General features: G+C 36.5%; 3 protein-coding genes across 13 annotated transcripts; 2 read left to right on the top strand and 1 right to left on the bottom strand.

The window, feature by feature from the left end:
• Positions 1–150: 150 nt before the first annotated feature.
• On the top strand, positions 151–1,511 carry LOC129576916 (uncharacterized). Its single transcript, XM_055463050.1, has 4 exons — positions 151–508; positions 639–712; positions 853–978; positions 1,142–1,511. The coding sequence occupies exons 1-4, from the start codon at positions 457–459 to the stop codon at positions 1,223–1,225; spliced, it is 336 nt and encodes a 111-aa protein (XP_055319025.1). The 5' UTR covers positions 151–456; the 3' UTR covers positions 1,226–1,511.
• LOC129576913 (beta-1,3-galactosyltransferase brn) lies at positions 1,503–12,350 on the bottom strand. Of its 4 annotated transcripts, none has more exons than XM_055463044.1 (3): positions 11,297–12,350; positions 2,154–3,383; positions 1,503–2,017 (listed from the first exon to the last, which is right to left on the bottom strand). In XM_055463044.1, the coding sequence occupies exons 2-3, from the start codon at positions 3,338–3,340 to the stop codon at positions 1,822–1,824; spliced, it is 1,383 nt and encodes a 460-aa protein (XP_055319019.1). In that variant the 5' UTR covers positions 3,341–3,383; positions 11,297–12,350; the 3' UTR covers positions 1,503–1,821. The 4 variants fall into 4 exon arrangements, with proteins under 4 accessions (XP_055319019.1, XP_055319016.1, XP_055319017.1 ...); XM_055463041.1 differs by lacking the exon at positions 11,297–12,350 and adding an exon at positions 3,495–3,908; XM_055463042.1 differs by lacking the exon at positions 11,297–12,350 and adding an exon at positions 3,608–3,907.
• On the top strand, positions 4,706–26,194 carry LOC129576912 (protein ultraspiracle). Of its 8 annotated transcripts, none has more exons than XM_055463034.1 (7): positions 4,706–5,524; positions 8,788–9,079; positions 22,592–22,877; positions 22,959–23,313; positions 23,399–23,569; positions 23,641–23,878; positions 23,968–26,194. In XM_055463034.1, the coding sequence occupies exons 2-7, from the start codon at positions 9,061–9,063 to the stop codon at positions 24,210–24,212; spliced, it is 1,314 nt and encodes a 437-aa protein (XP_055319009.1). In that variant the 5' UTR covers positions 4,706–5,524; positions 8,788–9,060; the 3' UTR covers positions 24,213–26,194. The 8 variants fall into 8 exon arrangements, with proteins under 8 accessions (XP_055319009.1, XP_055319010.1, XP_055319012.1 ...); XM_055463035.1 differs by having other exon boundaries at positions 4,744–6,465; XM_055463037.1 differs by lacking the exon at positions 4,706–5,524 and adding an exon at positions 5,922–6,028.

Here is a 26,194-nt window from a genome sequence, read left to right as displayed (position 1 = left end):
GCGTACGATGTGAACGCACATGTTCTTCAATAAAAAAAAAATTGTTATCGAACGACTGCAGATGGCTTCAGCCGGCTTTTTATTTTCTTTCGAATTTTCCTTCCACCGAAATACAATTCATTTCCATTTGATGGCATTGAAAATGAAGATTTTCACACATATTTTTCGGTGAGAGATTTTATGTGTGACATTTTCCCGATTCTATTGGTGATGACGATGTATTCAATGTATGATGACATCTATTGGAAAATGTCCGAATTGAATTCAGACATACTCTCGATGTTGTATTTACCGAGAAACGAGAAACTGTAAACAAATCGAAATGTCAAACATTTAAACGATTTTTTTTTTTGCCATGCCAATGAACTGTTTGTGATAAAAAGAATCGTCGAACACTTGAGATATATAGGTAACGAAAATAAATTGGTCACACATAAACTTCGATCAAAATCGAAAATGTCGGAATATGGTGCCATTTTACAGACAAACATTATGGAATTAGTCAAATGTAATGGAAACAAAACTTTTATTCATTCAATTTAATTCATTCTGGGTCTACCTGTGTGGAATTAATGATAGATATTTTTCATTTTTCATTTGAATAATAATAATTCGTCTGTATTGAACGTTGTGCTTAGATGTTGAAAATTTCAAAAATCAACGACTGCAATTGGATGAACTCATTCACAAGGGAGAATTAGATCAGGCCAAGGTAATTTATCACGCCATTTTTTTTCTTCTGTTTACTATTTTTTTCACTTTGGTTATCAATAAAATGCCATGAATGTTTAGTTATCAGTGTGTAGTATTTGTAATAGTATATAAATAATAGAAATATTCGTTGTCATGCAGCTCGCCGAAGAGATTGATTTACTGCAAGAGAAACTCAACGTAAAAACCGAAAAATTGAACGCAATGAAAGGCCGACGAGAAGAGCTGAGCCGTAAATTAGATGAAACCGAAACTCATTTAAAACAGGTTAGTTCATGAAGTTGTCCTCTTTGAATGAGATTTGTTTAGAAATAGACTTAGATAGTATCAAAGAATCGAAGGTTACCCGATGACTTGAATAGTATTGAACTCACTCGCCAAATATTCTACCTTCCTCATTTTCCTTTATTGATTTTTTCTTTTCCATTAGCTATTGGACACATCCGATGTTGTCCTCAATTATATCAAACGAGAGTCCAGTTCGAATCAGACCAAGACGAGACATCATGAATAATGTGCCGAAAAACAAATTCTGTCTCCCTTCGTTAGCTTAGGACCGCAAATTGCTTACGTTCAGCATAATACAGCACAAATAGCACTGGCAGTGTCAAATGACACACGGCCCAGGCATTAGTGGTAGTTCGATGGTTATCAATTCGTGCCTTCCACATTTTTAACTCATACTCACCATTAGGATCAATATAAAACATTCTAAACCAAGTTGAATTTTTTAGAATTTAAGCTACTTCGCTGCCGTCCATGAAAAATCCAATTGAAATAAACATGAAAAATTCGATTAATTCTGCATTTTATTCTAAATTTTAAAAGCTATAAAATCATATCGGTATGTACCTATACGCTATAGGCTAATATGGTATCATGTGTGCCTATATGTATCTTTGCTTATGTTTATTATTAAGATCTTCCCCGTGATACAAACAAAATCTACTTGTCTAAATCGTTTTTGTATTCGTTTTCGTTTTAATCGATTCGAAAGGAAAAAAAAGAAAAATATCTGAAAATCAATCACAGAATGTTATTTTGAATAGTTGTATGCAGTTTGCAGTTTGATTCTCGTGGTTTTTGACATCATTTTCTTGGTATTGGATCTTATGCATGACCGGACGCTTTGGCGGATGTCCATATACGAAGCATTTCATTGGGATCATCATAGCCATGCGAAGCAATGACATATCGATAGCTCTGTGGCCCAATGTAGTTTGCCTTGTGGAAGTAAAACTCCTCCGAGTGCAATGGTTCAATGTTTGCCTTTAACGCTATGATGCCCAAATAAATGTCATCAAATCTGAAAATTGAATAACAATTGCGTTAGTTTTCTGTTTCAAAATTCGATTGAATTGTTCCAAAAAAGTTTTTGATTCGAAATGCATATTCCTCTTGATTCAACAGAGAATTAATCAATCCGTTTGATTCAATCGTACCTAAAGTGTTTTGTATACATGCTGGTATAGTACATTTCGATGAGCGCCTCACGTGACAATATAAATGAGCCGGCAGTGACATATGTTGGCCACTTGTGCCATTTGTATTCATCCAGTGAAACATACCATTTGCTGGACTTGTGTCGATGTGGATGCGATGAGAAAACATAACCAGCAAATAATTTGACATCATATGGTAATTCGGTGTCAAGCAATTGTCGTCCCTTTCTATCGTTCTGTGTCAATGTCTCGGCTTTGGCAACATACTCTTGTATTCGTTTCATATGATCTTTGCCATCGATTGTGTGTATCGAATTTTTGTCGATTAAATTTTTAATCTCACCCACTTCATATTCGTTGTTCAACGATTGATTTTTCGTCAATAAATCCGATTGGCTTAGTCGTCTGGCTAGTTTACGTAGCGTTTCATCGGCATCCTCCAAATATTCCGGATAATTAATTGGATTGCGTAAAAATCGGAGTACATTTTTGGTAGAAATATAGAAATCATCGTCAACAAACATAAAAAATCGGCTACGTGGACAATATTCAATGGCCCATCTCAAGCCCATCATCGTTTTTATCGTATTATTATAATATGAATCAATAAAATTTGCCTGAACGATGTCATCGTATTGTTCGTGCTCTCTATCGATGGCAGTTTGTAAATCTTGATGCTCGAGTGTTGTACCGTCGATAACACCAAGCGTAAACACGGTCCGAATGATCACATCGGAGAATCGCTTTTCAAAGCCCCAACTTTGACGTATCGCACTGCGACGACTGAAATGATTCATAGCCGATTTTACGATAAAAACCAGCCGTGGAACGATCATTGCATCATCTTCGTCACGACATTTCTGTCGACAATTATACCCGTAGGTATAATTATAGCCATTGATTGGTTTGACATCAGGTTGCTTTGCATTTCGCAGCTGCTTCGCATAGTGCGGTATATTCGGATCATTCAATGGGTATTCAAATGATGCATGGAAATCTTCTTCAAACATATGCGTAAATGCACCGAAAAAATCCAATAGAAAAATCACCAACAATCCAAACAGCACATATTTCAATCGGAACAAATGACAGATTCGTGGAAGCATTTTTCGGTCGTTGTGGTTATTATTGTTGTTGTTGCTGTTGTTTGCATCGTCTGCAACTAAATCGTACTGCCGGTCATGCATTTAATTAACCACGCACACGATAACAATTGATCCAAATTTGATTCTAAAGTTTAGAAGAAAATAGAAAGAAAAAAATGTTCAAAGTTGAGCAAAAAGAGCATTTTCATTGAAAATTACAAGAAAATAATTAGTTTTTCTCTACAGTACCATTTACTTTGAGTTTAGTTGTCATACACACAGGGTAATTAATGCGTTACACTCATATTCGACCGATCGATTTTTGAAGGCCGTTTGATATTGTTGCTAGCTTCTTCTTTTTTTTTTTACCTTATTGTGAGCATTTACAGCTCGCGTAGCACTCGGTCAGTTGAAATTGTTTCGAGGGCGTCAATGTTCTCAGACAATGCACCGTTGCAATTGGTATCGAATGTAAATTTGCTAACAGAAATTTTCATCACGAGTGCTGCCGATAAACAAAAGGCAGGTTCGTTCAATTAAAATACCGAAACATTTCGTGCCTCACTGAGCAAACACTGGGTGACAAACTGACATTTAGGCTGATATGTGTGCGTGCGTGCGTGTTTTTAAGCGCGAATGTATGGGTGTATTTTATCATGTGGATTTCGACATGATTAGGATGCGTTCACAACGTGCAGCAAATGAATGATTTCTCATTTGAAATTTTTTTTATCGAAAACAGAATTGATTTACGATGAACGTTTTTCAGCAAAAAAAAATTTTTTTTCAAGAATTTTTATGTGGGAAAAGCGACGTTTTGCTTGACATCATAAAAAAAAATACCGTAGATATTCAACTCGGAATGATAATTCAACAAATCAGAGGCAACATTTTCTTCATTTGGATTTCGAAAACCCGCGAAAAATGAGAAAAAATAAAGGAACTATGTGTGCTGGTGGCAGTAGACGGCGCATTGGCTTTGGCTTGGGTGTGTATTATTTTTTTTTGGCTCAGCATCACACCAAAATATACATGCAAACATAATGGATATATGTATAGATGCGAAACGATATGAAATATTGGCCAGAAAAAAAAACTCGAAAGAAAAGACGAAGTTTTGTGCTGAAAAACAAGGCTACGTTCAAGTTGCAGACACAAGACGTGTATATACCATCACACTCTATTTTAATGTAGCATTTATATTTACAGCCCATCAGCAACTAGTTCGTAATGCGGTGTGCGGTGTGCAGTGTTCGTCGTGTTTGTGTGATGTGTATGTGTATGTGAGAGCGAACGAGCCAGATTGTGTGGCGAATTGAGCACGAGCAACAGAGATACGACACATTTTGAAAGTTCACAACGAACGTCAATCAATGTTAGCCAGCCACAACCACATACAATACTGTATCGTTTATACGTATACGAACGAACGTATGAATAAATGTATGGCATAAATACATTTGAAGATGGTACGCACTGACAGTTAAACACTACACCACCAATAAAATAAAAAAAACAGACGAAAAGGTTCAATGCAAGCAGTCGAGTGTGTGTTTTTCTGTGTTATTTTTTTCATTTTTTTCTCATTTTGATTCGATTTCTTTTTTCTCTCTCATTACGTTGCGTTTTCAATTTAACACAATCGCAAACGTAAACCAATCGAAAATTGGCCAGAAATGGAAAAAAAATAATATCTTTTCGCATCGACACAACAAATTTGTACCGCAAAGTTTGAGTTGAATGGTGTTGGGAAAATAATAGAGTGAGAGAGAGAGAGAGAGAGAGAGAGAGAGAAGAAGAAGAAAAAAAATTATTAAAAACAAGATCTTGAGAGATTCGATGGACTTAAAAACCGATTGTGAAACTTTGTCAAAATATACATACACACAACAGTGCAAAACGGTGATTTTGGAGACTGCGATCATCATTTAAATGAAAAACAACAACAACAACTATCTGTTTTGAAAGTGCTATTGAACATCAACAACAGAAGAAGCGAAAAAAACAACAACAAGTGAAATTTTCGTTTTTTTTTCTGCTCTGTATTTTGTGTACATGTAAACTTGAAATAACAACACACATCGCGCAACGAAACCGTGTGAGAAACCAATAATAATCGGCATTTGTATTGTATATCCTGGGTGAAGGCGTGCTTAAGCCACATTTTACACAGTTTTTTTTTCTTCGTCAGTTTTGTGTATTGGAGAGAGAAAGAGAGAGAGAGAGAGGGAGAGTGTGTGAGCAAGGCTGCATTTGACAAAACATACAAAATGCTTAAAATTTTTGGTAAATATTCTACACACATGTATATTGCGGTTGGAATTCGTTTTTTCCCCTGTTTTTGTGCTTTATTCGAAACGTCAAACTGGGCTAGCAATTTGTGTGCCTATCCGTTTTACATTGTTGATAGCTTATGGTGGAATTGGAATTGATATTAAGTGCAATTTTCGTTCTTGTTCGTGTTGTTTTTATTTTACTCGGTGTTATGCGTACGCCCGCCATCGAAACAAATTTAGGTTTTCCGAACAACAACAACCACAAAAAAAACAGAGTATAGACATTTTTAATAGCTGCAATCTGAGCCACTAAAAGTCATCAATCAACAAACACACACGTACACTTGTCGCTAGTAGTTGTGTGTTGTCTTTCACTTGCTCCTTGTGCTTCGTTTCACTCGTGCTGGATACAATCGAATATGTCATTTCTTCGGATAAGATTGTATTTTATAGTAACATTATTTATTCATCTGTGATTTTCGGTTCGGTGTTTAAAGCAAACGGTCGGTGTTGTGTATGTAATTTCTTGCATCGTTTACATCGATTTGAAATACGTTTTTTTATTTGGAATTCGGTTAAAATCTTTGCAACTAATTCCAACCATTCGCCAATGTGAGAACCGTGTGAATTCAATGGATTTTCAACGAATTGAGAGAAAAAAATGGAAATAAATTGGCGGTGATATTGAAATCGGCCTGTGAATCTCATTTGCAGTAAACAATTTTAAACCCGCATTACAGTCTTTTCTGCTGGTTTTTTTTTTCGAATAGTGTGTGTGCCATTATTTTACAAGATACCCACCCCAAAAAAAAAACGTGTAATGAAAAAAGTTTTTGTGTTGTTGATTTTTGGTTTGAAATTGTATTCAGCGATTCAATCAAAATGAATTATTTGTTGTTTATTTAATCGTGCACGAGTTAGAGAGCCCATTGAAACAAAAACATACAAAAGGTGAATTCTACATAGAAAGAACTATAGGGTTTTACATAACAGCGATTTGCCTATTTTTAAGCTCGTTTGCGTTCAATTTTTGGGCCCGAAACAAAAAATGAATGTTTCTATGGTGATTTTGAGCATTCACGAGATATGAATAAAACGCGACCGATGCTCACGTTGAGCACGTCTAATTACGTCAATTGAAAATCGTGTCTGTTTCAAACGAATTCTCTGTCGCTCTTACTCTCACTCGAGAAATTGGTAATATGCCGTCCAATGAGAGATTCACCCCATTTGAGACTCATTTTCTTCTCTTCATTCATGCAATAACAATGAAAATTCTATCGATCCAAGTGGTATATATCGAGCGCATGGGAAACCTTTTTCGGATTGGAATGAAACGGGAGAGAGATATAAAATTCAATGTAAAGTGCAATATTCCCCCGACTTTGAAGCCAAAAACCATGACCTGTACCAGCGCACTCACTGTAAATGTGTAAATGTAGTTCATGTGTGTATTTGCGCGAAAATGCAGTGTACTGACAGAGAAAATATATGGGTTTTACGACGACAACGACGACGACGACAGCGACAACAGCGTCGACAGCGACGACCAAACCAAATATATGGAGGGAATGCAAAATGCACGGAGAGAGTGAGCGAGAGAAAAGGAGACTAAATCAAAAACGCAAATATTCTTGCGACAAAAACTGAATTTGTTAGGAAATGTAAATAGTTTGTATTTTCTACTAAATGCTGCTGCTGTTGTTGCTGCCACTATTGTTTTTGGTGTTGTTGTCGTTACAACAATTACACATGAACGACAACAACGACGACGACGAAGAACAACATCATTTTATTGAGGTTTATTGTCAGAGAGTGCGTGAGCTAGCACATAAGCCATCATACATATATTTGTACGCTTGTGCATGGATGTGTGTATGGTGTAAGAAGAAGCACGCCATATTTTAATGACTTTTGCGCGAGAATCGGTCGTGTTTCTTTCTCTGCCGCTCGCTCGTTCGTTCGTCGTTCATTTGATTTGTTTGATGTTTTTGGCGTTGAGTTTTTTTTTTGTTGCTTGATTTGCATGAAGAATCTCATGCAATCGAGAGCATTTACTTCAGGTCGAGTACAAAAAAAAACATGGTTCTGTCTTTCTATCTCTCTCTGTCTCTGTCTGCGTATTGGAAGAGAGACATAGAGTATTTTGGTTGCGACTTCTGATTTGAATTTCTCTGCACATACACACACATACACATCATACTCGATGGTATTTATGGGCTAGCGATCTAAATATGAGCACAACACGACGACGACGACGGCAACGACAACGACCGAATTGATAAACCCCAATTCGAAAGCCAAACATAATCTATTGACACCATTCTGGCGTCGCTACACATACACATCATTTTTGGTTGTCGGCCTTTTTATTTGCAACGCGTTGCACTCAGCCACCCTTCATCGTTGAGCGCGGTGCACAACGAAAACGCACATTTTCATTACACATTCTTTTGCATATTCCATACCAAAACATTTATCTATACCTTGCAGCGATTGCATCTCATTTATGAAGAAAAAAAAATCGCTCTCTGTTTTCATGCTCTTCTTCTGACCCAAACATGGCATGTCGATTCTCATTTACAACTGTGTTACTGTATTTTATAAGAAGAAAAATTGGCAGAAGAAAAAAACACACACAACAAAACCCGATAATAATTAAAAAGGAAATTCAAGCAACACATTGCGGTAAACAGAGCAAAACGAAATACATGCTGACTTTCACTTAACGATTAAGGCAAGAAAAAATCAGATTCAATGCTATCTAATTTAATGATGAGCCGAGTATGTATTTCATAATTTATGATTTTATTCCATTTTTTTATACTGCAAAGCGCCAGGATTGATTTCATTGCCAATTTCCCGTGTTTTACACTGCATTTTCCGCTCAATGAACTGAAGTTTTCGTTCGCAACATCGAACGACATTCTTGGAATTTCTACGTAGAAGCTATAGGCAAGGTTCATAGCAAGTGAAGTTCATTTTGATGTCTCGTTCTCAGCTTCAATTTTCTTATATTTTTGTCGTTTTCAACAACTACTCATCAATTTTTTTTGTCGATAAATAAGACTTTTATCCTCAAACAGCGTTCTATCTATAATTTTACGTCGTTTTTCGAACACTTTTCAAATCAATCCTTTTGTAAGGGTGTGCTTTTAGTATGCTTAAAATTTTAAGACGGAAAACCTTTTTTTCTTCATTATCAAATCGATTTTTTTTTTCAATTCAAATGAATCGAGAAGCATTTTCTAAAATTTCGTTTTCAATTTTCAGGTACACATCGGATAAACTTTTCACTGAAACCAATGTTTTCGAGCAGATAAACCTACGAATACGGTACAAAAATCGAGTAACAAGTGTAGAATATTGTGAATTTAAGAAGAAAGAGAAAAAAAACTACGGATATTGTGAATCAAAAATAAGCCGGTGGATATTTTCGCCCAATAAGTTTACTATTTGCCTCAACAACAACAATAACAACAACAACGCAATCGAAACAAACGCTTATCAACGCTGTTGAAACCACATTAGATAACAAATAAAAATATGGATACAAATGATTCAGGTGAGAAATTGTTCAAAATCAACTATTTTTTTTCGGAAACCTTGAATTTCAAGTTCAAAATTGCTGCAAAGTATGTGTGTCTCTAGCATAGAGATAATTAATTCTGAGGTTTTAAAGGTTTTTTCGTATGAATGTGTTTTTTTTTTCAATTCGAATGAATGATATATTTTGATGTGTATATCACTGCTGGTTCACCAGTCAGTGAGATAATTATCAAATAACAATCTCGTGGGAGAAAAGAGCGTTGAAAAAGAGTGAAAACAATACTGAAACGAACAATAAACAATAGCGTTGCGGGCATAGCTGTGGATCGTTTGATAAACATGCCGTTAGCAAAGAATAAACATGAAACATATTTCGAATGTATTTTTATCTGTAACAGTTTTTTTTGCTGTCAAGGATTCGGTTCTATCAGTAATGTGGTTCTTTCTCTCTCTCTCTCTGTTTCTCCCACATTCGATTTCATGCTATTGTTTTGTCAGGTTTTTTTTTTCTGTCATCGCTTGTCTTTCTCCGAATATTTCTTCTTTCTTTCCCTCTTTTTTCTTCGCTTAGAGCTCTGTCTCACTCCCTCACTCCCCTCACGTTATTCTCATCCATTCCGAGTTATGTCTATAACTAGGCTATAATCGTATACAATTCATCGTCTAGACTAAACGCGGACGCACACGTTTTCTTTCGAGGACACATATAGCCAAAATGAAATGTTGGTTGATTCATGTTCAATCGCTATTAAAGCCAAAGCGTCGTGAATACATTTGCACTAAATGCGACGATTTGTGTGTTTGCATATAAACGGTGATTGGCGTGTGTATGTGTGTTTTCTCTCTGTCGGCATGTGTGAGCGCTGAGAATAGCGGTCGAATATATGGAGGAAAATTGCAACCAAGCGTTCGATGCGAATTCAAGTGCGACCGAACACACGATGAGCATGGACAGAGCGCAGTGTGCGCGAGACGCCAAGAAAATTATCAACATTTTGTTGTGACACACAAACACAAATGCCCAAATTCAATGAAAACCAAAGGAATCGCATTAAAGTCTCAGCGCACAAAACAAAACGGTGTCCTCTATGTTGCAACATCCTTCAGACCATTCGTCCGTTATACGATGATGGCTTCTGATACAAATTTTGATGAAGAAAAAAAAAACAATTTATGCGATAGATATATTTAGAAATATGATATTGTGTTGCACACAAAAGGATATATGCGAAAAACACACACACACACACACTCACAAAACTGGCTCCCCGTAACCGAACGTATGAACACCGCAAAAGAAGAGCAGCAACAGTGTTTGAAGAGAACGTCATATTCCGTGCCAGCCATTTGATTGGTCACACTAATTTGGACCGCTTTTCTCATGCGACAATTGACAGATGTCGTGACAAACATTTAGAAAATGTGTATGCATGCGTCCACATTCCTTTCTCTCCCGCTCTCTGTATGCAAGTCAGTGTTTTCTATTTCAAGTCCGTATAATTTATTATTCCATGCGATAATTTAAAGAAAAATTAGACGACGTCGAAATTTGACCCAGACAAAAATCATCAACCAATCGACCGACCGGCTACATGTTATTGGATCACTTTCGCCGAATTGAGACGGTGTTGAATTTCGTGATTGAATTTATCATAAGCAATAAACGACGAGGCGATCGTGAATGTGCATTGTGCAACCAGGTGACAAATACAAAGACTTGAGCAAAAAAAAACATGAACTATCAAAATAAACGGCACCACATTTCCTTCGACGAAGGAAAAAGGATTTGAATCAATAAAAAATCGATTTTTTTTCCTTTCAAATTTTGCCGTTGAATTCTATGACACTGTTCTTTTCAAGGTTATCACGAAACGGTTAGCAACGACGAGAGAGAGAGAGAGAGGGAGAGAAAACCGCATAGAGTCATTCGTTTACATGCGAAACGCCCTTTCCATGTGCATTATAAATCGTTTCGCATAGGATTCAAACAACCTCAAACTTGGTGTGCATGAAAACAAATGACTGGAAAGACGCAACGCGCGGCACAACCACAGAAAAAATAAAAGAAGAAGAAAGAAAACAGCAACAGTGTTCATAACCCAATGTCTATCAAATATATAGTATATATATTAAATAGTACGCAAAATCTAACCATTAGCCCGGAAAAATGCAATCACGTTGGGTGAGCGCGCCTAGTATAAAAAGGCATTGAAAAAAAAATTCAAGAACTCACCGCTAAATGACTCTCGCTATGCCACGTCTATTTTTCTGCAGTTATTGTTGTTGTACGTAATATTTCGGCCAATTTTCGGTGCGCTCGCGATTCGGGTGTTGTGTATGCATATTGGTATGTGTGTGTGTTGAAATGTAAACTGATGTCGATCTATCCCACTCTGAATCTTCCTGTGCATTCTATCGTGGTGATTTTGTTTCTTCTTCTTTCGGTGTATATATATTGTGCGACGCACATACATCTTCATCTAACTCTCATACACAAGGTGGTGTTGGAACACTCTAAATACCCGATGCATGTTGAGAACAGCAACGACAACGACAACAACTATGAAAAATGTAAACTGAATGCGATTCTGTATCTGTGAAATGCGCAAATAAACTCCTCAAAATAGGCTTTTGTCGTTATATATATATATATATATATGTCCGTTAGCATCGATAATAAATAATAATATATATTTTTTGTAAACCCAAAACCTACGCGATTTTCATACTTCAGATATTCTTCATTTTTTCGTGGATAATACGGAAAGAAGAACGCCCGAATCCAAATCTTAATGACTTGTGAATTATGTGCAAAATATTTGCACCCGAATTTCGGTATTGCATCCTTTGGTCAACAATAATTCTTATCCAATAAAATGACCACTCATTACACCACACCAAATATGTCAATTGCCAAAAACAAGTCCGATTTTTTCCCCCTCGTTCCTCATTCATATCAATGTATGCAAATGTTTGCAAAACAAATGCACAACAACGGCGAGAGGCAGAGAAAAAAAAAATCGAAACAAATTCACTTATGCTACACACAAAACAGCCTACCGCCCTTTCCTTTTAGCCTGAATCGACTGACGTTGTTGTGAGTATTGAATGCCGCCACAATATCAACTCACTCAAATTTTATTTCGCATGATAGAACAGTACAGTTTCAGCTGTGTTATCGGTAGGTTCGGTGCTGTTTGGCTGCCAAGCGCGCCAATTCTATCTCACATTCTCGTGTTTGTGTTACGGTTGACATGGTCGTCGTTTATACATCAAAGTATTTATTTTTTTTCCTTCGAAAATTGTTTCGTCTGAAATTTTCTTATTAAAATCGACGATTAGATTTGTATCGGTTGTGCAAATGAAATTGAAAACACATTTTAAAATTTAAAATTGGAATAACGACTGGAGCAGTTGTGCTAGTTTTTTTTTGTGCGAGAGTTTGATTTTCGTGTAAATACTTCGTTTGACATTCGTGATTGTCGGCATTGTTTCATAGTGGTTCTTTCATGATAATCGGCTGCGAAATTTCGGATTTTTGACACATTTCAGCATTATTACGGTGGCATATTCATCCAAAGGATAAATAATTAAAAACAATATGTGTGTTTATGGTGTGCTTATTTCATTAATTGTCTACAACCGAATCTCGTCTCGACAAACTTAAAACAATGAAAGCAAAACAAGAACAAAAAATAAACGACACACAGCTTCAGCTTCAGCTAAAGCTTCAAGAGATATATGCAAATTTATTTCGCATTTTTAATATATCCAACAAAATCGAGTTTGTGACACTCCGCATAGTATAAATTGCATGGCGTTCAAGACGTCATTTTATTCGAGTTTTGTACATTTTATAGAAGTGTACTTAGTGTGTGTGTGTGTGTGTGTGTGTGTCGAGTGTGTGTGATGAGTGTTTGTTGGAATGGGCATATAGATATACTTTTTTTTCTATACAATATTCATTATCGAAATCTCAAAGCCATTAAAGGAGCCATCATAGTATTCATGTGTAGGCGCCATTTATAAAATCGATCGATGTGTAATTACTGGCATTAACTTGTTGCAGAAAATAAAAATTAATTTGAATTGTTTTTGACTCATCATCTGATGATGATGATGATGATGATAAAATATGAACGCAAACACATCTGGTGAGAAGCGAGTTTTTCACTTACCAACAGCCAATGCAATCAGTTTACATTGTATCTAGAAAAGAAATGCTGTCGACATACCGTGAATTATATTCATTGAAACGATGCAATATATATTCTCTAGATCTATAAAGATCTCGACCACATCCTAATTAGTTCAGCGTATCGGTATTATACGATTTGCTGATTTTCACCATTCTAACTACAGTCTCTTGACGGTTATTTCCGACTTTGAATCATCGATTTTATACATTTTAAGGTTAACATCGTTGATTTTTATCGTTCGAGAGGTAAATTAGCCTAGAAATCAAGCAAAGATCATAGAAAAAAAACCAAATCATAAAACCGAAAAAAAAAGTTCAAATTTGCCGATGAATCGAACCGTGATGGAAGAAAATCGTTCATTTTTCCAAAGTGTGATCCAAAGTTGTGTTCCACGAAACGCAGTGCTTACAAAATATACACTCGGTCGCCATTTCAAAGTACAAAATCTAACCAATTAAAATGTGTTGGCACTGGTCGACCTGAATCATACACTCTCTTCTGCAACTGACATCATTATTTGTTTGTTGGCGCGATGCGCATTTTTTATTTCACCGCGTCAAGTTTTTTTTCCCTCCCTTGTTTGATTCACTCATTATTTTTTTTTTTTTTTTGGAACAAAACAAACTTCTGGATCGTGATGTGTGATGATGAACAGAATGCGGCGCCAAAACAAAGAAAACAAAAATATTACGAACGAAAAAAAAGCGAAACGCGTTTAAATGGATTTCCGAAGCAATTGAAACAACTTATCAAGTAAACATAAATTTGGCCGAATGTCGAAATATATATTTATTCAAGCGGCCGGATCCACCACGGGGAAAAAATAATATCACAGCTTTTGCGTTCACTTATTTGTCTCTTGAGCGCACGAGCGCGCATCGCACACTCGCCGGTTGTCCCATTCCGAATTCCATTTGTGTAAGTGTGTCTCGGTCGTATTCTTTCCCACCGCCGTGTCGATAACACACGAAAAATTAAAAAAAAGAAGAATAAAACACACACAGAATTGTGTGTGCTTATAATGTATTTTATAATTTATTTATTCCCTTGTTAATGATGCAAATGGCATTCCAATAATTTTTTTTTTTGTTTCCTTTGGCTTTCCTTCTTCTTCTTTTCGCTTTCAATTGAGAATGTCGCAGTTTGTTATTTTTCATAGAGATTTTTTCCTATGTACAACCATTTTCGCTCTGGTCATTTTTTTTTCTTCTTTACCTTCATCTCTCATATTTGACTTGATTTGATGTGAATGTGTGTTTGAAATCGATGATCAACCGAAATTCATCCGATCATACTGTTCCGTTCCGTCAGCATCACTCACTCACATTTATTGATTGTAATTCACTCAATCGACGGAATCCAATGTAATCTTCGCAATTCATTGATCGTCACAGCTACTGATCGTGTTGATAGATCAATAATGTCAGTTTGGTGTAACTTGTTTACGCGTATATCGAACAAGCTTTGAATTGAGGTAGCCAAATGTGGCAATGCTATTCATTATTTGATTCACCTACTGAATAAACAGTCTTTGTTTTTCCGACATCAATAAAAAAGAAGAGGACGAGCGCACACACACACACACACTTGAACACACAAAGTACACCATTTTACAAATTCAAATCGGAACGAAGGCACTGGCGCGATAGTCTCAGAATGAAATCTGATACAGTACCTAAGGCGAATACTGATTGCATCAATCGCAGTACAGTCGGTAGAGCAATCACTTTGCCATTTTATCACATCGCCAATGCGCGAAAGTTTGAATGGATCGAGCGCATCAATTGTTTGACTTTGTAATTTGTTTTAAGTTTCCCGCTCAAATACGAGCGCCCGTCGCTCACCACCATCGGTACCGCCCGTCATCGTCGATGATGTGATTTCATCAACTCAATTGTCGGGCCCAAAATAAATCTTGATTCCTCATTCCGAGTGTATCAGTTGCACCCGTTTGTCCAAGATCATGCCGTCGAATGAGCATTGAAGATATTGGCTTTCAACGAATAGATTCAAGTGTACACATTTTGATCATATCACAAATTGACAATGCCAACAGCCCGAAAAAAGGCGCGCGCGCGCGCACACAACAAGCGCAGTAAAACTGATAATTTAATTGCAATAGACGAGAAAAAAAAATGATTGAATTTACGCGACAGCGGAACCGAACCACGAAATCAAACGAATGTGTAAACAAGCCTCACACAAAGATGTGCAACGCTCCAACACACACACACAGTGCAAAAGAAAAACGACACCGAAACCATTGCGTAACACAAACAAGCCAATAAAATATATAAAAATTTTGTGATGAAAACAAAATGTTGTTGATTCTTTATTATTCTTATAAAAAAAATGTTTGTCGTCGTCGTCGTCTTTCTTCGCTCATTCAATTCCAATTGGTTGTTGGCAAAAAACAGATCGGTCTTTGTTCCTTTTTTTTCGGGTGGAACCGTAAATAAAATCAAGAATGCTCCCAGAAGTGGGATCACATTAACAGCGGTCAGCTGAAATGCAACTTTATTCACAAGATTCCACGATAAAAAAGAATCATCAAACAAATCATCCCGTTCCCATCACTGAACTGGCCCCGTCCAACAAACAAAAGAATTTCGAACAATTTTAAATGAACACCAGAACGACTAAAGTTCAATTATTTTTACCACAACAATTAAAATCGACGTCGTGTGAAAAATGTGCAAAAAATAAATATATTTCGACCGTATGCTGTGATATGTGTGGCACGCCATAAAAATGGAAAATTGTTTCGAAAATGCATCAATATTCATTGAACGCAGACAAACAATTTGGCAAAGTCGGGTGTGAGTGTCTTTTTGTTATTCCTTCGAATTTCGTTTGGGTGTTGTGTCGTCGCGTCGTACCGAATATGTAATTAAGTGTCATCACTAATCGACCTATTTATTGCAATCAATTTATAGCTCGTAAGTGCATTTAATTGGTAACTTATTACTACCGAGTTGTTCTTCTCTCATTTCGCGCGTGAAAAATGCAGAGAAAAAAAAAATAAATCAGAAAAAAGAGAATCACATTCAGAAAATTTATTCTAGTTGAAAAAGAAAAACTTTGTTAAATGAACGAGAAAGGAATAGTGAAGAACTGAAAAAGGCCCGAAAAAAAAACAATCAAACCCGCGGGCCGTCACAATAAAAAATCACCGATGAAGGATCCAGTGCCACTGAACGAGCGACACTGAAATTCGATCGAGTATTTGTTTAAACAAAAAATGCTTAAAAAAGATAAACCAATGCTTTCCGTAGCCGATATAATTCAATCACAGGGAAAAGTATGGGATCGTCCATTTTCAGGTAAATGTGTGAATTGAAATATTCAGAGTTGTTCTACCGCAAATTGTGCAATTAAACACTGTACACTTTTTTCATGGGCATACGAACGTGCCCATATGGCGTGTTTGTGTCTGATAATAGACCCGATCGATTTGTCGGTGCGTCCATCAATGTCGATGGCACAAAATTAAATCATCAAATGCTAAATGACATCACAAAATGTTCCAACACAAAAGCTATGCAGTTGAATGGTCATTTTCATTGTTGTTGTCGTCATTTTAAATCTCTAAATTGATCTATGCAGTGATATTCCGAGTTTTTTTTTTACTTAAAAACGTTAATGAGTGCTTTGCGACTATGTCTCGCATGGCATTCTTAAATCATCAGATTAGCTGAATATTCCGTCTGGAAGTAAGTTTTTTTTTCTGTCGCTGTTTGTCTAATGAAGTCGAAAATAGCAGTCGATTTTGCTTTGTGTCGGTTTTGCATTCAATCTGCACTTTGCATTGAACTTATCTGTTGTATTAGGTGTTTTTTTTTTTTTTTTGGTTTCACTTTACAAATTTTGGGGAATATCAGCAAATATCGCACGCTCTAATTATCCGTGCACTTTAACCAAAAAAAAATGAAGAAGAAGAAGAAGAAGTGTTTGATAAATGGACTATTGAACTTTGCTGCCTACAAAAATCCATGCATATTAAATGACCATGACGCAAAGCGTCACTCGCGCTCATCTAGACACGCCATTTTTTTTCTACTGAATCATTTCGCCCAGGAAAAAAAAACGAAACACACCAAAAATAAAACAACAAAATTGGCTGTTTTCTCTCTTTGCTTCTTAATCAAAATGATCCGTGTACTATATGCGCTCGTATATACACAGCAATTGTTACGCGATTTCACGTTTTGGCAGTCAGCAGACTTCCAACGAACCAAAACGAGTAAGACAAGAACGGTCTGAGAGCCGAGACCGTACATATACACACAACACCGAGTGAGAGCGAGAGAGAGAAAGAGAAAGAACGGACGATGAAAAGAAACACAAAGATAGACAAATGATATCCAAACATGCACACAAATCTCAATGATCACAATTAAAAAAAATGTTTACATTTTTTTTTTCATTGTCTGCACATTTGAAGGTCACACATATGGTTTGCGCGCATTGTGTTGTTCAGCCTTTGCGCGTACTTTGTTTCCATTTATGGCAGTGGCGTCAATTTCACGAACATTTGCGAAAAAAATCACTTGTTCTTGTCGTTGCAAATGGGCCAAGTAAATTTTCGGTGTGCTTTTCATTTAGTCGTCGGGCAACGGTAACCGGCTACAACGAACAAAGTCACAACAAGTAACCGATGTCACACGAGAGAGAGAGAGAGAGAGAGAGAGAGAGAGAGAAAACAAAAAAGAAAATTGGTCATTTGTTTTCGTGACCAGTAGAAAATGGAATCAATTTTAATGCGTTGATATCGCCCCGAAACTCTGAGTGCATTTCATTTTGTGCGCTCTCGCAGTCCTGCATGACGTCAACAGCACGTTCATCGACCAAAGATAAATCAAACGTTACGAACCACACAGAGACAGAGAGAATGCAACAAAAAAAGCGAATCAGTCGCGCGATTCACATCTATTTTCATGTGATAAATTAAACATATGTGGGAAAATGAATTAAAAAGAAGAAAAAAAAAATCGTTAAAAATGGCGTAGCAAAGCCGAACTTGACCTTGATTTGTCGTGTATGAAATACATGCTTCTTTGAAATTGAATTTCAACGAAAAAAAAAAACTACACGCTATTGCCATTCTGACACTGTTTTCATGCCAGCTCTATTACTGTACTTTTTATATGTGCACATAGTTTTTTTTTCTCTTCCACTATGAGTGCTGTTTGTTTTTTGTTTCTTCATTGTAATTTTCTCGCTGCGTCCATATAAATCAGATCAACGCTCCGTGAAACGCAACGAAAACGCATCATAACGTTTCATATGGAAGTCATTTGTTTGAGCAAGCATAAACAGTAAACGCTATCTATTGAATTGAGAATATACAAATACTGACTTGATACAATACAATTTTGATCACTATTTGCCAAAATCGACGTGAATGCTTCAGATGATCCTAGTATGGGGACATTTTAGACAAATGTGAATGAATTTAGAGGAAATTTCATCATGAGGCAATTGCATTAACTGCCAAAAGATAGTTTCAAAAAGATCGCGACGAATTGACGAGTGAAAAAAAGCCATAAACAGAGCCAGACAGCCAGCCAGACATGGCAATGACTTGTTACAATAATAATCCATTTAATCGATTTGATTGTCCAGATGTGGATAAAAACAAATAAACTTTAATATAATTTTGAGACACGCTACGAACTGCAGTCTATATCCATTTAATGGCCCATTCGAAAATGGTTGTTCTAAATAACTTGATGGATTTTGATGCGTTCACAGTGTGACATTCCATCGATTTTTAGTAAATACAGAGCGCTTGAAATGCGCGCAAATTATTCAGGGGATTTCTGCGTTTTTTTCATCGTCTGTCTGTTTCTTGCTGGCTTATTTGGCTGTGAGTTGATCGAGCGAGCGAGCGAGCGAGCGAACGAATGAGCGTACAATGGCCGTGTGTTGAGCACAAGGAGGAGGTTTTTCTTCCGACATCGAATGCATATTGTTATATGTACGCTCTCTTTCTGTCTAGCTGAGTGGTGTTGTTTAGTGTGCGCTTGTTTGAGAATAAAATGGAATGATGATCTAATGTTGCTCAAGGTCACCCATTTTAAGCGAATTAAATGTACAACAATGAAAGCGACACTGACTCTCATCAGTGCAAAACCAGCTCCAAAAGGACAACAACAACAACAACAACAACAACAACAACAACAACAGCAGCAGCAAATATCATCGCGATTAAATGCTAAGAAATGTGAAACAAGTATATGGGAGAGACAGCAGCCGAATGCGGCATAGTCGAAGAAAAAAAACGACTCACTATACATGTATGCATATAATGATACGAACATCCGTATGGCGTTGTGAAGTGGCGATGCAATGCAATAGAACGTCAGCTACACTCTATTATATTCTTTATGTCTAACATGCACCGCATGTGTTTGTGTGCCACTCGCTCTCTCTCTCTCTCTCTCTCTCTCTCTCTCTCTCTTCGACTGCCATTGTATTTGTGCTGTAGTGCGCTCGATGCGCGCTGTGTAAATTCAAGAGCACGAAGAGCAACGATAACGGTAATAAATTTTGCATAGGTTTTACTTAAATTGCAGCGAACGGTTCAGCTTGGAACTGGTTCACAATCACTGTGATTATATATATATATATATATATGTCTGATTATCGTATATTCTCTCGATCTTTTTCCTCACGCATTCAGTCGTCGTGGTTGTATGTGTGTGTGCATGTGCATGTGCGTGTGGCTTTGTGCGCGCTTCAACCAGCCGAAAGAAGAATCGGCCGATATCTGATGACACATTTCATTCGACGAGCTGATAATAGCCTACTGCGCCTGCAATATTGATGCGATCTTGAAAGGAAATTTTCATTTTTCGACGATGGTGATTCTTTTCTCTCTTATTCGGTTCATAATTGAAGTCTTTCAGTATCATACGGTGTTCAATTAATTACTATCTTGTATGAATCGATATCAAAATCTGTTTACAAATTTATTGAATAAGATTTGCTCTCTATCGAAAGAAACACGTATATGAACCATATCTAATATGTAAACTATGCTGAACGAATGTGAGTGTTTGTATGCGGCGCACTTATACACACACATCCGCAACTTATTCCAGTTTCGCGAGAAATTTCAAGAAAATTATTCACCGTTCTCGTACTCTGCGTTATAGCATACATGCGAATTTCAATTTGCATTTGGTTTCGCATTCATTGTTCCGACCACGACGACCGACGTTCGCAGATTCGTATGATGTTTTCTCAATTTCGCATAAATCTGGCGCGCACTCAAGGGTACGCTAACGCAACGCAAACCCATACCATTAGATCGGTTTTAAATAGCTCGATCGTAGAATTTGAATATGTTTAAAGGTTTGAATTTATTATTAAAATTGTTTCATTTTGCATCGAGTCGATGGAAAGCACCGATTTCCTCGGGGATTCAAAATAATTCAAAATAAAAACGATGCAACTAAAAAGCATGTTTTTATTAAAACAGTCGTAGACTACGTTCATTCAGCGGCATTACCCTTACCGCTCCTATCTGCAAGCATCGACCATCGCCGCCGTGTTGTTAAAGTGGTGCAAAATAGTTGCTGCAACAAATAAACAGCTGCCGAATGATACAAAGAGCCAGGCGAGAGCGTATATTTTCATACTGACCAAGAGAGAGAGAGAGAGAGAGAGAGAGAGAGAGAGAGAGAGAGAGAGAGAGAGAGAGAAAGAGCGCAAAGAAATGGAAATTAACACATAATTCGCAAACACACACGGTGTGCGAATGGCGAAAACAAATACACACAAGCAGCCCAATTCTCTGGTTGATGATAATAATAAACGTAAAACAGAGCGCATTCATATACTAGCACAGAGAGTGGTGCTGCGATGAAGCAGTCGGGCGACTTTTGCCTCTGATATAGTCGTTTGTTTCTTTGTATATTCTCTTTCCGTTCCTTTCGCATAATTTTATTGCATATATATATTTCTTCTTCTTCTGTGTTCTGTTTTTTTTCTCTCTTCTGTTTCATACATTCATATATTTGTATATATTTTATTGTATGTTGCTATCGATGGCCGCCGTTTGTGATTCATGCACTAGTGCCGTTCCGCACACAATAAAAAAACATTGTGCTTGCCCTGTTTCTCTGTGTATTTCGCGCTGTTGTTTGATTCCATTCCACGATTTGGTTGGCTTTCTAACATTGTTTATTCGGTTTTGGAAGATTCGATGAGCACACATCGATTTTATGGTGAAAAATCCTCCGTTTTTCGATTGATTTGAAAACGCAGCAGAAACAGTGTGAGGCAATTTTTATTTTTTGGAAGGAAGTGTGCAATGTGTATGTTAATCTGAACGTTTTTTTTTATTATTTATTGGCATTTGGCAGCTGGACATTGCGAATGTGTGTTTCTCATTCATTTGCAATCTGTTGATTTTGTTTTTTTTTCTCGATGGTAAAACGGAAGTTTACAAAATCCAAATTAAATTGAAACCGATTGAGGTAAATAGTGAAATTGTTACTAAATTCTAAACCATAAGATTCATTTGAGTATTTGACATTTATCTTGATAGAATTGATACAAAAACAGTGACGACAAAAAAACTGGATGATTTCAGGTTTGCATGTGTTTTTTTTCCTTAATTGGCTAACAAATGCGTGATATCAGCGATGAATGCGGTTTATTTCGAAATTCATTTTAGATAAAATATATCGGCTTGAATTTTTTTTTTTAAGAGATACTAAAAAAAAACACTTCGAACGAAATGGAAATGTCAAGCGCAGAGATAGATTCAGTGAATGTGCGAATAAAAATTGAAAAGAGAATCGTGTAGAGCAGAGAAGAAAAAATCAAACAAATTTGAAGATATGAAGAAAAGAATGAGAGAGAAAAAAAAGTCCAACAACAAATTATTCAGCATACAGCACAGGATAAACGAAATGACCAGATTTTGTGTAATCTGTTTGTGTTGAGCAGTAAAAAAAAGTAAATAAATAAATTGGGCCAAAATTATTATGTGTTGTTTACAAATAGTGAAAAAAAAATTGGGTCAATAGTATACAAAACGCGTTGTTGTAAATAAATCCATTTTGCCGGTGCTGTTTCTATGGTTATTTTCTAGTCGGTTGACGTTGTTTGTCGATCTATTTATTTGTATGAATGTGTGTGCGAAAATGAAAAGCGCGAAAAGATTGCAGCAGTATTGTTTTTATTTTTTTTTTCAGCCTTTTTATAAATGCGAAATTCTATTTTGCATAATCGCTAAGCTGATATTTTATGTGCTCTGTTCTAAATGTCATCTCTCTCTCTCTCTCTCCGTGTCTTTGTTATTTGATCTATTTTAGTTTTGGACCCATCCATAATGGGACAAATGGGACCGATATCACCGCCTGAACTCAAACCAGACACATCACTTCTAAATGGCAACAGTATGGGTGGATTTTCACCAGGTCCTGGTCCCGGCAGCCCCAGCAATTTCAACCAAATGTCCATTTCGGCTGCAACAAACATTTCGCCAACAACCGCACAAAATCGCTTAGCTTACCCGCCAAATCATCCGCTGAGTGGCTCGAAGCATTTGTGCTCGATCTGCGGTGATCGAGCCAGTGGCAAACATTATGGAGTTTACAGGTAAACACACGTGATTTTTTTTGTTTGTTTACTTGAAATGTTTGTACTTATCGTTTCTTTTCTCCGTTTTATCGTTCACAGTTGTGAGGGATGCAAAGGATTTTTCAAACGGACCGTCCGAAAAGACTTGACCTATGCATGTCGCGAGGATAAAAATTGCACAATTGACAAGCGTCAACGGAATCGATGCCAGTATTGTCGTTATCAAAAGTGTTTAATTTGTGGCATGAAACGTGAAGCGGTCCAAGAGGAACGGCAACGTGGTGCTAAAATGTTACCGAAACAAACGGACGATGTGAGCCAGGCGAATCCAGTGCGTGATTTAACGATCGAACGATTAATGGAGGCCGAACAAAAAAGTGAAAATCGTAGTGGTGATAATGCAATACCCTATTTACGGGTTGGTCCAAATTCCGTTGTTCAAGCTGAATACAAGGTAAAATCAAATTTACTTTTCGTTGCTTTTAATTTGATGTCATTTGACGTTTTCTAACCTGTGTTTTGTCATTGCCATTTTACAGGGTGCCGTTTCACATTTGTGTCAAATGGTGAATAAACAGCTTTATCAATTGATCGAATATGCAAGACGGACGCCACACTTTGCACAATTACAGCGAGAGGATCAAATCACTTTGCTACGAGCTGGATGGAATGAACTGCTGATAGCGACCGTTGCGTGGCGTAGCATAGAGGTATGATCACCGGTAGCAACCAATTAATAAACAAACATTTTAATTGAACCAACATTTTCTTTTCGTTACAGTTTCTCGATCAGGAGCGAACAAACGCAGATGGATCGATTGATCGGCGGGCTCCGGTACGGCCACCGCAGTTAATGTGTTTAGGCCCTAACTTTACTCTACATCGAAACAGTGCACATCAAGCCGGTGTTGCACCGATATTCGACCGCATCTTATCAGAGTTGAGTGTGAAAATGAAGCGATTGAGCATTGATCGGGCCGAGCTAACGTGTCTGAAGGCAATCATTCTATTCAATCCAGGTATGATGGCGTTTCTATTCATTTCTATACCCCATTCCCTACTCCAATTTTTCATTTTTATTCATTTGTTTTTCCTATGCTCCTTCCAGACATTCGAGGATTAAAATGCAAGCAGGATGTTGATTTGTGTCGTGAAAAAATCTACGCATGCCTTGACGAACACTGTCGCAATCATCATCCCGGTGATGATGGCCGGTTTGCTCAATTGTTACTACGATTACCAGCGTTACGTTCTATTAGTTTAAAGTGTTTAGATCATTTATTTTGTTTCCGGTTGATCGGTGAAAAGAATTTAGAAACATTCATTGGCGAAATGTTAGATACGCCACTATAAATTTACACAAAAATGGAAAGAGAAAAAACAACAGTAACAAAACACAAATATACACACACATACAGGCACACACGAACACACACACATACTCACTCACTCACACACACGCAATCACGATTAATGTTTAACAGAAGAAAATCTATATATAAAAGAAATGGTCAAATCAGTGCTGGTTGACAGTGGTTCGGGTGACGGCGGCGTACATGAGCCAGATAGTCACACCAGATGCGCACACCGAACATTTCGAGAATCCGACATGCGATAAAAATTGTCATAGACAAAACATTTCTGCAAAATATAATAAAAACCAACAACAATAGCAACAAACCAGAGCTGGCCCACCCATCTCGCGTTGATCAAATATCCGCATCACATTCTTCATTCCGGCACTCATTTGATTTCGTAGCTCTATTAATTATCATCATCCTAAATCGTTATTTACAGAAAACAAACTGAGACAAATGCAAAACAAATGAAAAAAGAGAGAAAGAGAAAAAAAAACATTAAATAAAAGATTAGTTATTACATTTCTATATCATAAGAAACATAAAAAAAAATATAGATGAATATATTGAATGATTAAGCACTTGAGTAGTTGTATAGTTTATTGAAATAATTTATATGTGAAAAAAAGAGAAACAAAAATGAAAATGAAAGAGAAAAAGAAACAGAAACAAAAATCTTTTTTGATAGAGGAATTAATAATTATTTTTTTGAATACACACACACACACACACAAACACAACCGAGGTAAAATGCAATTTGGCGGATTGTGTCTCAAAAGCATGTGAGCAACTAAAGTCCACGACTTAGGGATAGTTTAAATCTAAAACAATATATATATATACGTACGCAAAACTTTTGCAAAAAAAGGAAAAATCAGAAAAAGTTACGTGTGCAAAACATACCGAGAGAGAGAGAGAGAAAGAGACGGAGGTAGAGAGAAAGAGACGGAGGTAGAGAGAAAAGAAAAACATATTGTCAATTGCAAAAATAAGAGTCAAAGAATTTCAAAACAAATGTTTCTTCTTTTTTTTCCTTCTCCTTCATCGTTATCTTGCGTAATTAGAAATTTATCGAAAAAAGAACAAACGCGATTTTAAACATTTATCAAAAACTCAGTTCATGATAAACGATACAGCATCAGGTCGATGTATGTGAATAAATCAAACCGACAATTTTTTTTTTGTTTTAAAAAACAATCATTTAGCTAACACACACACAAAAAATCCACTAAATTCAGTATTTTAAGTTTATTTGAATGTTTCAATATTTTTTTTTTTAAACCCACATAATGTTCGTATTCGAAAAGAAGAAAAAAAAATGCAATTTATTTATTTGACCTGTGTTATAAAAACGAGAGAAAAGAAATATTCAGGTACAGTTAAAACCATAAAAGAAAAATTTCTGATGTTTTCTATTGAATAATCTGAAATCACTCATTTTCATGATGTAAGACGAGTAACACACTATATTCAATTGAATCGCTGCGAATAAATTTACGATCGCATAAATCGTCTGAATAGATAAACTGTGATTTCAGTCGATCGCACACAATACCGACACTTTCAAATGTCAATATGATACTTGATATCGACACCGTTGGTGGTTTTTTTTTTTCTTCAAGCCATGATTAAAACAACAAGAGAAAATAAAATGTCGTTTATATGTTAACGTTTGTGATGTCCGGAAAGAAAAAAAAAATGTGTGGTAACTAAAAAATTTATTCGCAACGATTCAAAGTGTCGCTGTTGTTTGCAATAAATTCAAGTCCCTACTCTGCGTACGACGCATTCAAAATCTTGATTTTTTTTTTTTAATGAATTGCGATCAATTCAGAGCGCGCATTCAAACAATTGTTTCGATGTTAATTCTCGCGAAGTTTAAAACTTACATGTAATCAATCGAATTTGTGACGAAAAAACAACAACAAAAATATATTCAATCTTCTTTATTTTCATTATGTATGTGGCAGCAAAATG

This window comes from Sitodiplosis mosellana, unplaced genomic scaffold, assembly GCF_009176505.1.
Source record: "Sitodiplosis mosellana isolate CC-2019 unplaced genomic scaffold, AAFC_SMos_1.0 Smas_scaffold_6191, whole genome shotgun sequence".
NCBI classification, from domain to species: domain Eukaryota; kingdom Metazoa; phylum Arthropoda; class Insecta; order Diptera; family Cecidomyiidae; genus Sitodiplosis; species Sitodiplosis mosellana.
The sequence above is the reverse complement of the archived record's forward strand: the minus strand, read 5'-3'. Positions and strand labels throughout refer to the sequence as shown.